We start from the raw sequence: 16,278 nt of genomic DNA on the forward strand, positions 1-16,278 counted from the left end.
TTCCAAAATAAGTCACAAAACAAAAAATGTTAATGTTTTTTTCAGAACTTGGGGTCAAATACCTAATAAATCTATACACTTTAATGCTTTTTTTAATCTTTTAAATTGGTGGTAAGCCATAAACTATTGGAGAATGCAAAAAGTATAGATCACTATCTTTGTTAAATTGATTAAAGAGGTCAAACAAACAGTAAATTGCTATAACTTAAATCTTGTAGATTTTATACAATGTGCAGCAAATGGAATCCAGATAGAGTTAGACCTGTACACTCTGAAATCCAAATTCCATGCAAAAGTAATCCATCACCAGCAGATTCTAATGTTTCCAATTTACCTCGGTCCCTGTTAGTGTGTCTGTACCTGCAAAACCAACGATCCTACACTGCAAACTTATGTTCAAACAATTAGAGATCTGCGTACAGTACAAATTCTGTGAACCTTCTGGTAGCAACAGTATGAACAAATTGGAGCTGAATCACCAATAGAAATTGTTCTTCATATTTGAAAACATCAGTCTGCTCTTACAGTTTGTAACAACAATTGTTATGAGACAGAATCAGTATGAATTAACTCCTTGGAAGTGATCATAGCTGTTTACTCTTGAATATTATGTGACTACCTTGGATATGCAGTACTGTAAACTGGACAACACTCATAAAAAAGTCACGTCCTCTTTCAATTTTCAATGATGGTTTCAATTCCTTATGTTTTCTGTTGTTAGCTCTGGGCCAGTATTCATTGCTCACCCTTAACTGCCCTTCAGGAAATAGTGGTGAGCTACGTTCTTGAACTGCTGCAATTCATCTGGCATAGATACATGCACTGCTCTGTTTGAGAGGAAATTCCAGAATCTTGACCCGGTGACCATGAAAGAATATCTACATTCTACCTCAATCATCTCGCATTAGAAACACAGTGTCCTGTCTCATTTTGCAAAGATAATGAACAAGGGAAAGGATGACAAGTTGGTTGGTCACAGAGAATTCAGTTTACATAGCTACTGTCAGTTTCTCCATTCTCACCTTACAACTACATCATAGCACTTTAACTGCTTATCCCCACCCCCAACCAATTCTGCCACTCTTCCTTTTTATTTAGCACCAATAAATACTGACATTGCATTTCAAGCGCCAACTCAACATTCATTTTCAGCAACTATTATCATCACTCCATCCATTTTACTTCTTTTCAATGGCATTGATTTTCCTTTACCTCCCTCACCCTCTCCTATTTTGTCATTCTGTATAACATGGAATCTTGTTTCTGCACATATGGTATGATTGAACTTTTATTTATAGACTGTAACTTGTATAGGGCTTGAACAAAATACAATTTCAACAGATCATTTGTTTGATCAGGGATTCCCAGAAATCAAACTGATCTGATTGATATTGTAAAGGTAATAAATGAGAAGATCTGGTGATGTCTTAGTTCAGTTGTTTGTTTGCAAGGTAAAAGGGAAAGCTGCTACCATCATATCAGACCAGAGAGCTACTCTCCCATTAGAGAGGGATGACTGGTGGTACTTAACCTGAGGGTCACTATGCCTCAGTGAGGGAGAGGTTGAGAAACAGAGTCCTTCATAATAGTAATTGCAGTAATTGAACTAACGCTGTAATTGAAGTGCAGTAATTGAACCAACGCTGCTGACATTAATCTGCATTGCAAACCAGCCTTCCAGCCAACTGACCTAACTGACCCCTGAGGAGATACCATGTAATGACCTTGTAAATAAATGTAGAATTAATTCATGGTTCCACCTCTAGTTTGATTCAAATTGTTGCTTTATAGCTGAAATATTATTTGTGATGGCTGAATATGGACAGTAGTAAACAGCAGAGTGGTTTCACAAAGAGATTAATCAGCAGATAAACTGTTGATCTGAGCAGATGTCCTTGGAACTCTCTTCCACTCAGTCTTTAAGAATTTTCAAAACTCTAAAGCTATGACAGCATATTTATATGAAATAAAGAATCCCATACCACATAGGTAAGCCATGATGTGGAGGTGCCAGTATTGGACTGGGATGGACAAAGTCAGAAGTCACATGACACCAGATTATAGTCCAACAGATTTGTTTAAAATCATAAGCTTTTGAAGCACTGCTCCTTCATCAGGTGGTGAAGGAGCAGTGCTCTGAAAACTTGTGATTTTAACTAAACCCTTCAGACTCTACCCTGGTGTCATGTGTCTTCTGACATATGTAAGCATGATAGATATAATTTTGGTAGTAGCTTCATCCATAATGTTTACTGCCAAGGTAGAACACCATTCTGCTAACTGGTAAATTCTGAAGTGCTTCTTTATTTTGTTTTATTATTTTCTTTTGCTGAGGCTTTGAATTACTCCCAACTCAGTACTCTTATATGTTTATGTGCATTATTATTTAAACTGATATGTCACTGATATGAACCACTTTCTTTGGGTTTAAAAGGCTAACTAAATATATATCCTTATATCCAATCTGTAGAAAATAGTAATTTCATGTTGAAACTTGACTGGGCAAGAGCTTATCCATCTAGAGATTACAGATTCTTAGTTGGATATCATTACAAAGCACAATCTTGTTCTCTTCTAGCTGTTGTGTAACATTGTACACTCACGAGATGTTGTACTCATCAAGCTGCTGAACTGTTAAATTGATGTGATTGAAGAAAATTGCATGAATTTCTAATGTCCTAGAATTATGGTAGATTAGTATTAGAATTAGGGGCAGCATGGTGACTTGGTGGTTTGCACTGCTACCTCACAGCACCAGGGACCCAGGTTCAATTCCAGCTTTGGGCAACTGTTTGTGTGGAGTTTGCACATTCTCCCCTTGTCTGCATGGGCTTCCTCCTGGTGGTCTGGTTTCCTTCCACAGTCACAAACATGTGCAGGTTGGGTGATTTTGCCATGCTAAATTGCCTGTGGCGTTAGGTGCATTAGTCAGAGGGAAATGGGTCTGGGTGGGTTACTTGTCAGAGGGTCGGTGTGGACTTGTTGGCCTGAAAGGCCTGTTTCCACACTGTAGGGAATCTAATCTAGTCATTAGAGATACTTTACATGTCAAAGGGAAAATAAAGAGGCGACTTCCTTCCCAGATTGGAAAAGGAATACAAAGTAATTTAAAATTGATGCAAGGCTGTTGGAAATATTGCCAAGTTTCTACAAACACAAAGACATTTTCTTTTGTGTTTTATATGCTATTTATACCCCCACTTGACTGATGTAGTGGCTGGGCCAAAATTCAGGAACTCCCTTCCTCGCAGTCTTGTGGGTGTACCTACAAAACATGGACAGCAGCAGTTCGAGGGCATTTAGGGATGGGCAAAAAATGCTGTCCTTGCAGGAGACATCCCTAACCCATGAATGAACAAAAGCAAAATGTGTCATCTTGTATAAAAAGAGAAGTTATTGACAATTGGGAGTTTGATGTTTGCAGTTGACAACGGATGATCCTTACTGTGATAAACATTAACCTTATGTTAAACATTTGGATTACAGGGACCTGCGGTGTTGGTAGAAGGAGCAGAGTTTCTTCCTGAATTCACGTTAATCCGTCGGGAAAGCTATCCTGAGGAGCCACTGGGAGATGTCTTGAACCACAAATCTGAAGATCAGGTTAGCAAGTGATGAGATAGCATGCAGCAATGATATGCACTGATATTACTGCAATTTCTAGTAAATATTAAAACTAATGCTTTTTTTTGGCTTGTACATTGAAAGTATTCTCAGCTGGTTAATTAACTTTTTTTCCCTAGCTCCTGTTGATAGCCTGAACTATAATTCCATAGTCATTGTTTTCACCACTTTCCTTCTGTCTACAGTGGAATGCTTCTCTCAGGTATAGCCTCAGTGAGAATCAATCAGATTCATCCAACCAAAGAAAGAAAGTTTGAGTGTTAAACTGCTTTGGAACTTAAATGAAAAGTGATGGCTGGAATGCCTGAGCTACCTGATTGCCCAAAGCAAAAGCAAGATCTTCCAACAAATTTCTGCCCCAGGAATGCAATTCTTGAATTCTTATTGGCTTAAACATTCCATTCTGTCAATCAAACTGTTTTTTTGCATTCATTGTATTTGATTTTATATTTTATGAAGCATGGAGGAGTAACTTCAATAGTAGGTTGAAAAATCTAACATGAAGCAACAGTGGTAGTTTGTTAGATGGCGAAAAGCAAATAATTTGCCACTGAAGAAATGTCTCTGTGACAGTTGTTGGCTATTCTGTTCAAAGTGGTGATAAAGTAAAATGAGACAATAAATACATCAAATTAATAGCTTTCCCTTCATACGTCTGGTAGTTATCATTGACCAGAAACTGAACTGGACAAGCTACATAAGTTTTGTGGCTGCAAGAGCAGGCCAGAGGCTAAGAATCCTGCAGTGCATAATTCACTTCCTGACTCCCACTTGCCTGAATGTGTGCAACTCCAGCAACATTCAAGAACTTGATACCATCTGGGACAAGGTAGTCTGCTTTGATTAGCACCACATCCACAAATAATCACTCCTTCTGCCACCATGCTCAGTAGCAGCAATGTGTGTTGTCTACAAAACGCACTGCAGCATCTCACCAATGTTCCTTAGACAGTGCTTTCCAAACCCATAAAGTTTGTGGGCAAAGGCAGGAAGCCCATGGCATTGCCACAACCTGCAGTTGTCTCACAACATCCTCACTTAAAAATATATCATCATTCCTTCAATGTCATTGAACAAAAAACCTGGAACATCCTCCCAAAAAGCACTATGTGTATAATCATACCACATGGAATGAAGCAGATCAAGAAGATGGTTCACTACCAACTTTTCATGGGTAATTAGGGATGGGCCCTAAATGGGCAATGCCCATCTCCAAAGAAAGGGTGATTAAAATATACTTTAAGCAACTTAAGGAATCAAACATTCTCACTGTTCTGTAGTGGATAAGAAAACATTTTCTTAGAATGTTAATCACCAGCTTCTAGTACCACATTTCTTCCTGCTCTATGTTTTGAATAATTATTGAACTCTTTGCGACTCTATATTCGATTTAATGGAGGCTAAGTTCATCATGAGCAGTAAGCCTTTTTTGCTCTCCATTCAATTAATTGAGAAAGAAATTGAGCATGAAGCAAGACTAGCTTCAATTTGTTTTCAGTCATATATGTCATTACCCAAGACAAGTTTTGCTTCCAGTTATTGTTGAGCCTCCCAGCTCGCAGAGATGAAAATAAAAGAGGAATTTTACTGTCATTGGGATGTCTGTGACTGTCAAAATATAAATAGCATATAGTCATCTGCTGATACTATACCAACTACCAGTTGTGGAATACCATATGCACTTGGAATTGTAATTTGGAAATGTGCTTAATGAAGGCAGCATAGTGTCTTTGATTTGCTTGATCAGCCTGGCATTTCAGATCTGAATTGTTAGCATTGCAGATGTATTAGCCGTGAAAATAGTATCCTCAAGCTCCATCTATTCATAAAAATGGAAAACCCTTCAGTTTTGTGGGACTAGGATAGGTTGAAGTCCACATATATGCTTATTGTTGTAGGGTACTGTGACTGGGAATTTGAAATTAAACTATGGTGATGTAATTAGTATATTATTTATGCTCATTGACTACCATCCCTTCCCTCATCTTTACAAGATCAAGAGAAAAATGTCTGGATGTGAACAGCCATCAGAGTTGGGAAGTGTTAATCCAAAGATCATTGAGAGACAAGCTTGTCATTTATCCTGAAAAAGAGATTCTATAACTTACACAGTCTTTTTGTCTCCTCAGGCACAGTTGTCAATTGAGGAAGCCATCAAATCCACCCCAAACATTTTTGCTGTGTCAATTCCCAAATAATAACTTTTGGCAAATTGTCTGAAGTAACGATATTCTATTTAAATGTTGTTCCTGAGATTAAGTTTCGGCTATGTGGGCTGAGTGTGTGAATGTACTCGGATTTTTTTCTCAAGCTCTTGGCAAGAAATTTTTAATATTTGAGCAGAACTGGAGAAAAGGTTTCATATTTTTATGAAGTGCTGTAAGTGATACAGGCCAGAGGTTCTCAAAATTAACTTAGTTCGTGAACTCTTCTTGAGCTACCAGCTGTCCATATACCACTACCAACAGACAGCTTAAATTTTAACCCATTTCATTTCCAAACATTGTGGAAAAATGTACAGGTTACAATGTACGTGTATATCTTAAATAATGACTTGATAGCGCTACATGTCATTAAAGTTATAGATGTCGCTATGTGCTCAAGCATAGACATGAGACAGATGATGATGCAGTGGCTATGCATTTGGACCAACAATCCAGGGACCTGGGGTTATACTTTGGGGACATAGGTTCAAATTCCACCATAGCATATACCCAGATGGGGAAAAAAAAAACAGGAATGCTTGGAAATGAATTACTGCACTCCATTTTGAAGTACACAAGATGAGTTTTGGGCAATGGAATATAAATTAAGCTAACAAGTCTGGAATATTCAATTGATCTCAGTAATGGTGACCGTTGAATTATTGTTACCAGTATCCACATAGTGTTCCTTAATGTTCATTTTACGCAAGGTATCTGCCATTCTTACATGGTCTGGTCTACATGTCTCTAAGCCCTCACTTTTGCCTATGTCTCTAAACCCACAGTAATATGGTTTATCTACCCTCTGAAATGGTCTGGATGGTCATTCATTTCAAGGTCAATTAGGAATGGGCAACAAATGCTGTCCTGGCCAGTGACACCCATATCCCATGAAGGAATAAATAAAGTGTAATGCTTGTGGTTATAGGTGATTGTTTGAAGTTGTTATCTACTCAAAGGTGCTGACAATATATTGGGCTGAATCTTAGCATGAATCAGGTAACTGTCATTTCTGTTAGATTTCATGGAGGGGGTTTCTCTCCATGAGGCCTGGCAAGCGTTTCTTGCACTATTGTCCTAAATTCACCTTATCTGATGGGTGCCACGTCACTATGCCACTGGTACTAGCCAGATACCCTCACGTGCTGTAGGCAGAATTGTTTGTTATTACCAGGATATCCCAGGATCCCTGCCACCAAAGCCAAATCTTTAAAAGGCTGCTGTGCACCCAAATGAACGTACCATTGCTGCCCTGCATACTTTGAGACCTTTGCCTTGGATATGGTAGTCCAGGAGAAATTAGCTGGAGTGATGAAAGATCCTGATGTTAGGTTCTGACCTGAAATGTCGACTACCCTGCTCCTCTGAGGCTGCTTGAATTGTATGCTTTTTCCAGCTCCACCATTTATTGACTCAGGAGAAATTGACACCTTACTTTGTAGGCAGAGATCTGGTGGTCTGAGAGGAAGGGAAGGTGTAGGGCCATCCTCTTCACTAGAAAGAGACAGGATAGGTGGTGAGGTGTCTGACATTCAACTGTTCTCCTGCTATAAAGAGAGGATTCTAGCACCTGCCAGCAAGGATCAACATTGGTCCTATGTACTTCCTGAAACATCCTTATATTGCCAACCAAGAGACATTGTCCATTGCTGTGGCACTCTCCTATTATCTCTAATCTGAATTATTCTTAACATGCTTCAATTCCTACTCCTTGTTCATGATGTATTCTCTCATTTACAACCTGCAGGTAAAAAGAGCATTTCCTTTATCTCTATAGTCAAAAAAAACATCAGACATAGGACAGGGATTAGGTAATTCAGCCCCTTGAGACAGCTTTGCCATTTATTGTGACCATGACTTATCTAATCTTGACCTCAACTCCATTTGCCTGCTCGCTCCCCATCACCCTTTAACCTGTTACTAATTGCCAACAACACGAGGATCCTGTCTTGTTGGCAATACATAACATTGACATGCGTGGGCAGATACAGGAGCAACTGGCATGTTTTCGGGGCACTCAGCAAACTGACACAAAGGTCATAGAACTGCAGTAACACCATTGGGGCCCAACTGTCTCAGGCATGCTAAAATAAAGCAAAAGTTGTGGTTGCTGTAGATCTGAAACAAAGACAGAAATTGCTGGTGAAACTCATCATGTTTGGCAGCATTTGCGAGAAGAAAAGAGTTAACTTTTTGAGTTTGATGGGTCTTCATCGATCTGAACTGCAATGCAAATCACAGCCATTAATGGGACTGATTCCTCACAGTGCATCATGTGATCAAGAGTGCTTAGGGCAAAGATTTGGACTGCACACAGGAGGATACAGATACAGATACAGATACAGCATATAGAGGAGTGATTCAAATTCAAAGTATGGGTCATTGTATAGTGCTGTTGCCCTTTGAATGGCCTCACATCACTCAAAATTTAAGACCCCTCTTTCTCAGAATGTAGCACTTACTCAGGTATGGTGACAACCATTTTTAGCTCTAATAGGCACGTTATATTCAACACAATGGAATGAAACCAGTGAGCCTCAGGCTTAACCTCCTTCAAATGGTGAACCCCCCATATATATATATATATATATATACACCCATCTTGGGATCCCTCCCTTTGAACCTCCCCAAATCCTCACCCAACCCCATCTTCTGAAGTCTTCATCTCCACACTTCAATCCCTGATCTGAGGCATATTGAGTAAACATGCCAGATTCAGTCATGCACTATTTCTGCAATGGAATCCGTGGTTTTGGGACTCCCAATGATACCCCTCCCACATTACCCCCTTTTCTTTCAATGCTTTATTGTCTCCCACCTTTATCTATTGAGTTGCCCTCTTTTCTCAATTGTAATCCCCTCTACATCTCATCATGCTATCTCCAAACTCCATAATTAGCTTCTCTAGTTTCCTTCCTGCAGCATTGACTCCCGATAACACACCTTGATGCTTATTGGACAGAACCCAAGGGCTGATCATGTCCACCCTTGTGAGCAATGCCGATGGACAGCCCCGAACGATGAGTGACCATGCCCAAAGCTCCCCAACTGGACTGATTGCACTGGACTCATACTGCTAACTGTGGTCCATTCTCTGGACTGTAGAGATACAGGCCCTCACTTTGAACGCCCCAATCAGTCAGCTGGCTGTGCCCAAGACCCTACATATTGAAGACTGCCCATGACTTGTGTCTCACAGCCCCTTCGCTGAAGGATGACTCCCTTCTCTTGATTGAGGAGCACTCCCCTTAGACTTTGAGGCACAGCTATTTGATTCATGCAAATTCAGTTAGGTTGCTGTGTATGTGACAGGCACATAGTGAGATGTCAGACTGAAGTAATATGCTGACATTCAGCAACATTTCAACCCACTTGACTATGGACTGCTGATAGACCGTGACAAGCTACCTGGCTTTGGGTCTGCACTGAAACACAATGCAAAGCAGAAGAATTGTGAGACTCTAAGCAGTGGCTGAGGGAGAAAAACACAAATACACAAGGAAAGCAGTGATGTTGTGAGCATTGAATTAGACACAAAGTGAGTGAGCTCTAAGAGGGCAAGCAAGGAACTCTGAGATGCATGCTTGTCCACTCCATGAGTTTGGTGCAAATTATGTGCAGTGGGTGCAAAGTTATAGAGTCATAGAAATGTACAGCACAGCAACAGACCCTTAGGTCCAACTTGTCCATCCCAACCAGATATCCTAAATTAATCTAGTCACAGTTGCCAGCATTTGGCCAATATCCCTCTAAACACTTCCTATTCATTTACCCATTCGGGTGCCTTCACCACTTCCTCTAGCCACTCATTCCATACGCACACCACCCTCTGCATGAAAAGGTTGCTTCTTGAGTCCCTTTTAAATCTTTCCCCTCTTACCCTAAACTTATGCCCTCTAGTTCTGGATTCACCCACCACAGGGAAAGGACCTTATCTATTTACTCTGTTCATGCCCCTCATGATTTTATAAACTTCGAAAAGGTGGCCCCCTCAGTCTCCTATGCTCCAGGGAAAACAGTCCCAGCCTATTCAGCCTCTCCCTGTATCTGAAATCCTCCAACTCTGGCAACATCCTTGTAAATCTTTTCTGATCCCTTTCAAGTTTCACAACATCCTTCTGATTGGGGGAGACCAGAATTGCACACAATATTCCAAAATAACCAATGTCCTGTACAGCTGCAACACGACCTCCCAACTCCTATATTCGATGGTCTGGCCATTAAAGGAAAGCATACCAAATGCCTTCTTCTCTATCCTATCAACCATAACTCCATTTTCAAGGAGCTATGAACCTGCACTCCAAGGTCTCTTTGTTCACTAACACTGATCAGGACCTTATCATTCAGTGTATAAGTTCTGCCCTGACTCGCCTTTCCAAAATGCACCACCTCATATTTATCGAAGTTTTGAGGGAGCAGCATTATAATGAAAAATGCTAGTATGCTCCAAAGATCAGCAATAAAATGCAGACATACACTATAAATAGATTTAAGATACGCCATGATTATGCAATGAGACTGAAATATGTCAAATGTCAATATCTGTGGCTGTGGGGTACCTGAGATGCTGTTGACTGCTGCCTGAAATGCAATTGGTGGAGGAGCAAGTGATAAGCTAGAGTCACTGGTAACTGCTCTGACTTTTATGTCAAGAACTGTTGATGGCTTCTTTAATCTGTCAGGTGGGAGAATACGAAATTGCATAATAATGCAACAAAACCAGAAATTTCTGGAGAAACTCAGGAGGTCTTGCAGCATCAGTGGAGAGAAAGGAGAATTAATGTTTCTGGTCTAGTGACCTTTCTTCTCGCAGGAGTCATGATAGTTCAATTGTTAGATTAGATTAGATTACTTACAGTGTGGAAACAGGCCCTTTGGCCCAACAAGTCCACACCGACCCGCCGAAGCGCAACCCACCCATACACCTACATTTACCCCTTACCTAACACTACGGGCAATTCACCTGACCTGCACATCTTTGGACTGTGGGAGGAAACCGGAGCACCCGGAGGAAACCCACGCAGATACAGGGAGAATGTGCAAACTCCACACAGTCAGTCGCCTGAGGTGGGAATTGAACCCGGGTCTCTGGCGCTGTGAGGCAGCAGTGCTAACCACTGTGCCACTGTGCCACCCATTAGTGCTGCTGCCTCATGGATCTAGGAATCCAGGTTCAATTCCAGCCTTGGGTGACTGTGTGTGGAATTTGCATGTTCACCCCATGTCTGTGTGGGTTTCCACCAAGAGCTTTGGTTTCCTTCTACGGTCCAATGATGTGCAGGTTAGGTGGACTGGCCATGCTGAATTGCCCCTTTGGTGCCCAGGGATGTTAGGTGGATTTACCATGGTTAATATGGAGATGGGGTGGAGGGGTTTGGGTGGGATGCTCTTCAGTGGGTCAGTACAGACCCGATAGGCCAAATGGCCTCTTTCCTCATTGTAAGAATTCTACTTACAAACGATGTTGCCTGACCTCCTAAGTTTTCCAGCAGTTTCTGTTTTTATTTTTGATTTCCAGCATGTGCAGATCTTTGTTATTTTTCTGCATGACAATGAGATGAAATTACATAATAATGAGGCTGTTAATGAGTGATAATCAACGTAGATAGGCTTTTGCTTCTCACAAGTGAGAATCTTCACTTGCCATCCAATGTTTAGTTGGAAAGTAGGACTCTGTGCTCTTGATTTTGAGAAGGTCATTGTTGGACATAACACCAAACTTTTCTTGCCATGGCCCATGTATTTTTTGGTGCTGGGAAGATATCTTCGACTGATTTAACTCCAATAAATGCATGTGAAAATCAACTTTCACACATATGCATTTTAAAGGGGATATTGGTTGGAGCACAATCTGTTATGATGCCGAAGACAGATCTGTGGAATGGACAACAACATTTGTCAGAAAGCAGCAGATTCAACTGTTAATAATTCACTTTGTATAGATTGTACCTCTGCCGCCAATTTCACTTAAATTTATGAAGCCTGAAATGTCATTTTGAACTACGGATCCTATTAACAGTAGAGTTACTGCTGCAATTTTGATAACCCTCTTTGATTTGACCTATCCTAGAAAGATTTAATGTACAAGAATGTTTCTTCCCAGAAGCCAATTTATCCCAAGTAGGTTTTGGTGACCGCATTTCTCAGAACTGACTGTCTTTCAGGCTTGTAACCATTGTTTCTGCTATTGACAATATGTTGTCTTTTTAAGAGAGCTTTCTTTCCTTTTACACATTTTTAGATATTCTACTATGCTTCATGTCAGGTACACCTAAAAATAGGTTTGCTTAACAGTTGTTTTGAACATTTTGTTTCTTGTAATATTTCTTGTAACATTTTAGATTATGTTTAACGTTTTAATGATGTGTTTCTTACTCAAATAGTGTATTTCAAATCTAAAGTGGGATCATTGTGGATTTAATGCCAATTATCAACTTAGACCACTCAGTTTCTAACGTTACTGATGATAAATCAGGACTTTCTCAATAAAATGTCGACTTTCAAAACATAAAGAAATTTGAATTCCTTCCAAAAGACATTGTATAAAAACCAAAGTAACAGCTTGGAAGATAGCAGAATGGACACTACTAAAGGGGAAGAATACTTGGATGGCAGAAAGCACGACCTTTTAAAAACTGAACATTGGACCAAGGAATATTCAAGCTTGATTGTGAACTGCCCCATTGCTTCCTATAAAGTCCAGTCATACTGATCTTGTTAGTAATGTCAATTGCAAGTCTTTCTCTTAATATTAAACACACTTGGCAAAGCAATTTGCAGTGGCATTTATCAAAAGGACTTTTTAAAAATCATTCACGGGATGTGAGGTTCACTGGCTGGGTCAGCATTTATTGCCATCCCTGATTACCCAGAGGACAATTGAGAATCAACCACATTGTAGTGGGTCTAGAGTCATATGTAGTCCAGACTAGGCAAGGATAGCAGTTTCCTTCCCTAAAGGGCATCAGTGAACTGGAATGTTTTTTTTCAACAGTTGACAACATGGTCATTGTTAGATCCTTAATTCCAGATTTTATTGAATTCAAATTCCACCAACTGCCATGGCAGGATTTGAAGATGGTTCCACAGAACAGTACCTGGGTCTCTTGATTAATAGTCTAACAATAATACCACTAGGCCATCACCTTCCCATTAAACCCAGTTAAATGATGCTGCCAAACCAAAAGCACTGTTTCATTTAACTAACCCACAGTGCTGTTAATATTAATGATTGAGAATTTGCAGCTCCTACTTTCATGCAAATCCAACAAGTTACTGTGAGAAATTGAGAAAAAAGCAAGTATGCAAGAGCACACACAAGTGTAAGGATTGAGAAAAGATCTATGAGACAATTTCTCCCACATCCCTTCACCCCTCCCATCAGATGTATGCATTTTGTGCCCTTGGGATACATGTACCAGTGTTTGGAATCCCTAAAGATCTTGTGATCCTTTCACTATTATTACAACTGCCCAACAGGTATCCCTTCTATCAATCCTACAGAATTCCTTCACTCAGCAAATCAATTGTTAGTGTGCATCTTATTCTTGGTGCACAGTCCTGTCTTTTCTAAAATTGTATTGCTTGCGGAATTGCTTTTGGAAATTCCTCCTATACTTAAGTACCATTAGTGCCTTCATTAGCTAGAGCAACTTCTGTTTAGCTTCTTGTCTTCATGGATTTCCACTGCTCATTGCCACCTTTTCATGTGGCACACACTGTGGGTTTAAATCAATCTGTGGTCAAGCAAACATGAAAGAAAACTGTTAAGATAAAGAGGTGAACAAGTTTTTACAAGTATAATATTAAGAAAGGCTCAAGAAATTTTGAACGAGAAGAGGCAAGAGAAAAGAAGCGAAAAATAAAATGAGAGAATGAGATAAAAGAAATCCAAAATAAATCCAGCAAATGCAGGCAGCATCTGCAATTCTTGATTGTTAAAGAATGGTTATGTGGTCAGACAGAAAAGTGGAGTTGAGGCCACATGCAAGACAGCAGAGAAAGCTTTTAGGGTCAAATGGCTTGTCCTGTTTCTAATTTGTGTGTTTGTATATGTAGCCAGGATGCTTGGATGCTTATGGCTACCCTCCATCTTTCTTACATTGTCTCCTCCCTCCTTTCTCCTACAGTTGTATCTTGTCTACACTGCACTTAGAAGCAGGGACTCATTCTTTTCCTTTAAAACCTCAATTTACAACTTTTCGACAGCTCTATTTGCCCCTTTCTCCACTGATAACAACTCCCTTGTCTGTTGCACTGGGGCCTCTGTGATGTCTGCTGTCTTGTTTCTCCTCTGCCTCTGTCAAAAGTATTAAAAAGAGCCAGTTTTCTAACACCTTTCACTTCTGAAGAATCATACCAGATCAAAATGTTAATTATTTCTTTCTCCACAGATGATGTCACATCTGCTAAGTTTCTCCAGCGTTCGCAGTGGCTGTAGTAGGATTAATACTTTGGTTTGGTTGTCCCTTATCAGAACCAATCATTAACCCCTACTTTTCTCTCCCCCAGAATGCTGCCTTCCTGCTGTGTGCAGGATTTTCCATTTTTATTTCAAATTTGAGTGCCTTTATTTTACTCTTTGCAAATTGAAGGTGCTTTTGATCTACACACTCATCTAGAGCATTTTTTTGTCTGTCATTCAAATGAGCCTTGACAGTTTTAGTATGACTGACCAATCGTATACCTAACAACATAATGCTAGTATAGAAAAATGTAGTAATGTAGAATGTAGAAAATAGGATCATTTAACACTTTGAGCCTGTCCCACCATTCCTTATGGTCATATCTGATCATCTGACTTCTTAGCCTGATCCTGCTTTCATGCCCCCCCTACCCCCAAATTCTTTTGATCCCTTGAGCTCCAAGTACTCTCTCCAACTTCTTCTTGAAATTATCCTGTTTGGGTCTCAACTGCTTTCTGTGGTACTGAATTCCACAGGCTAACAATCTCATCAAACCTAATTGAACATTACAAGACTTTATTGCTAACCAACCAAAAAACTACACAGGGATGAAAAAAAAAAGAAACTTGAGGTACTATTTTGAAAGATCAAAAGTCATTGTTAAAATTCTGCGAAACTGAGTACTGGACCAGCTTGGTTGGAGGAATAGATCTTCAGAGTTACTCCCTGTGATAAAACACCCACCCTGGGATCGACCCAGATGTCTGAAAAGTTTATGTTTCAATTTTTCCTACCATGCAATCTTTCATTGTTGTGAAGGTAATTGGAAAATCACCGTGCAGAACTGTAATTTAAGCAGCATGCAAAGAACAGTCTTTTAAAGCAAATCAGACAATGGTCCATAGTTATACCGCACCTGCTTTTGTAGACCATGTCAAAAATAGCTGTCTTCAGCTGCATAAAGTGTGCTATTACTAACAGTTTAGAGATTGTCCCTTGCTTTCTTTGCCATGCCTGGTTTTATCTTTCTCTATTCCAGCTATTGTTAAACCTATAACTTTATTTGAAGGGATTAACAGGGAATTGGAAGGCCAGAAATCCTTTGCTGAGATGAATTATCATCTGGAACCTGGAAAAACATCTGCCTGAGCAGCAAAGTTTGTGATCTATGAACAGAAAGATTGTTCACACTTTCATTTCCTGCAAAAGGCATGTCAGCTGACATCTCAAGCTTTATGTAGCTTCTGCACAAATAGATGACAAGCTAAAGATAACCTTTGTACTCCAGTTTACCAATGTTCAATTGGCTTATTGTTCAATCAAGCAGTGGGCAATATTTTTAGCAGAGTGCAATCTGGCAGCTACATGTAGCACTGCTTTTACACAAAACCAACATTTTCCAATTTTTCCAATTGTTGAAGTTAACAAAGTGTGAAATATGGCTTTCATCTTAACAGATATGTCAATCCCACAAATCTTGCCTGCTGACCATCTAAAACCAGCATTCTCTTAAAGTGTGGAGTCTTCTGTTCAGTGCGTCGCTGAGTGTAATAACCATTTCTAAGGTGCCCATTATGTGGTAAGGAGAGCGGTTGTGTTTCTTCCTTATCATTGCTTTCCTGCTTGACCACCTCTTCATCTTCCATCATGACCTGGTCAAGTTGTAGCCCTCAGATTTCTTAAAGGGAAAGACACAAGGCTAAGTTCATGGTAAGGGGTGTGGGGATAAGAGGAAAGCATGAAGTACTTGCTGACACCATTTACATCTTAGAGATCAGAAGAACTGTTGGGTTAAAGGAGAATTGGGATGTGAGAGGGCATATTAGGCATGAGAAAATATTCTGATCAACCTGTACAGAGATGCTATCACTCAACTCTAAAGCAGGAGTGGCCTAAATCCACGTCAGAGGTAAGGACACAATACTGCATCACCAGCATTCTCATAATTAGGTATGAGAATACCCATCATCCTAAATGGTTCTCGTTGATGTAATGATGTTGAATGCACCATCTGCTCCGTGAAGGCTGAGAACTTGTAGCCATGC

General features: G+C 40.0%; 1 protein-coding gene across 1 annotated transcript in view; it reads left to right on the forward strand.

Annotated features, from left to right (window-relative positions):
* The window catches only part of LOC140489990 (ADAMTS-like protein 1), a 557,511-nt gene that overhangs the window by 127,697 nt on the left and 413,536 nt on the right, over window positions 1-16,278 (forward strand). Inside the window, exon 2 of the mRNA XM_072589066.1 lies at window positions 3,487-3,603. Coding sequence (XP_072445167.1) covers window positions 3,487-3,603 — 117 coding nt within the window. The remainder of the gene's footprint in view (window positions 1-3,486; window positions 3,604-16,278) is intronic.

The sequence above is a fragment of the Chiloscyllium punctatum genome, chromosome 2 (assembly GCF_047496795.1).
Source record: "Chiloscyllium punctatum isolate Juve2018m chromosome 2, sChiPun1.3, whole genome shotgun sequence".
In the NCBI taxonomy this organism is placed as follows: Eukaryota; Metazoa; Chordata; class Chondrichthyes; order Orectolobiformes; family Hemiscylliidae; genus Chiloscyllium; species Chiloscyllium punctatum.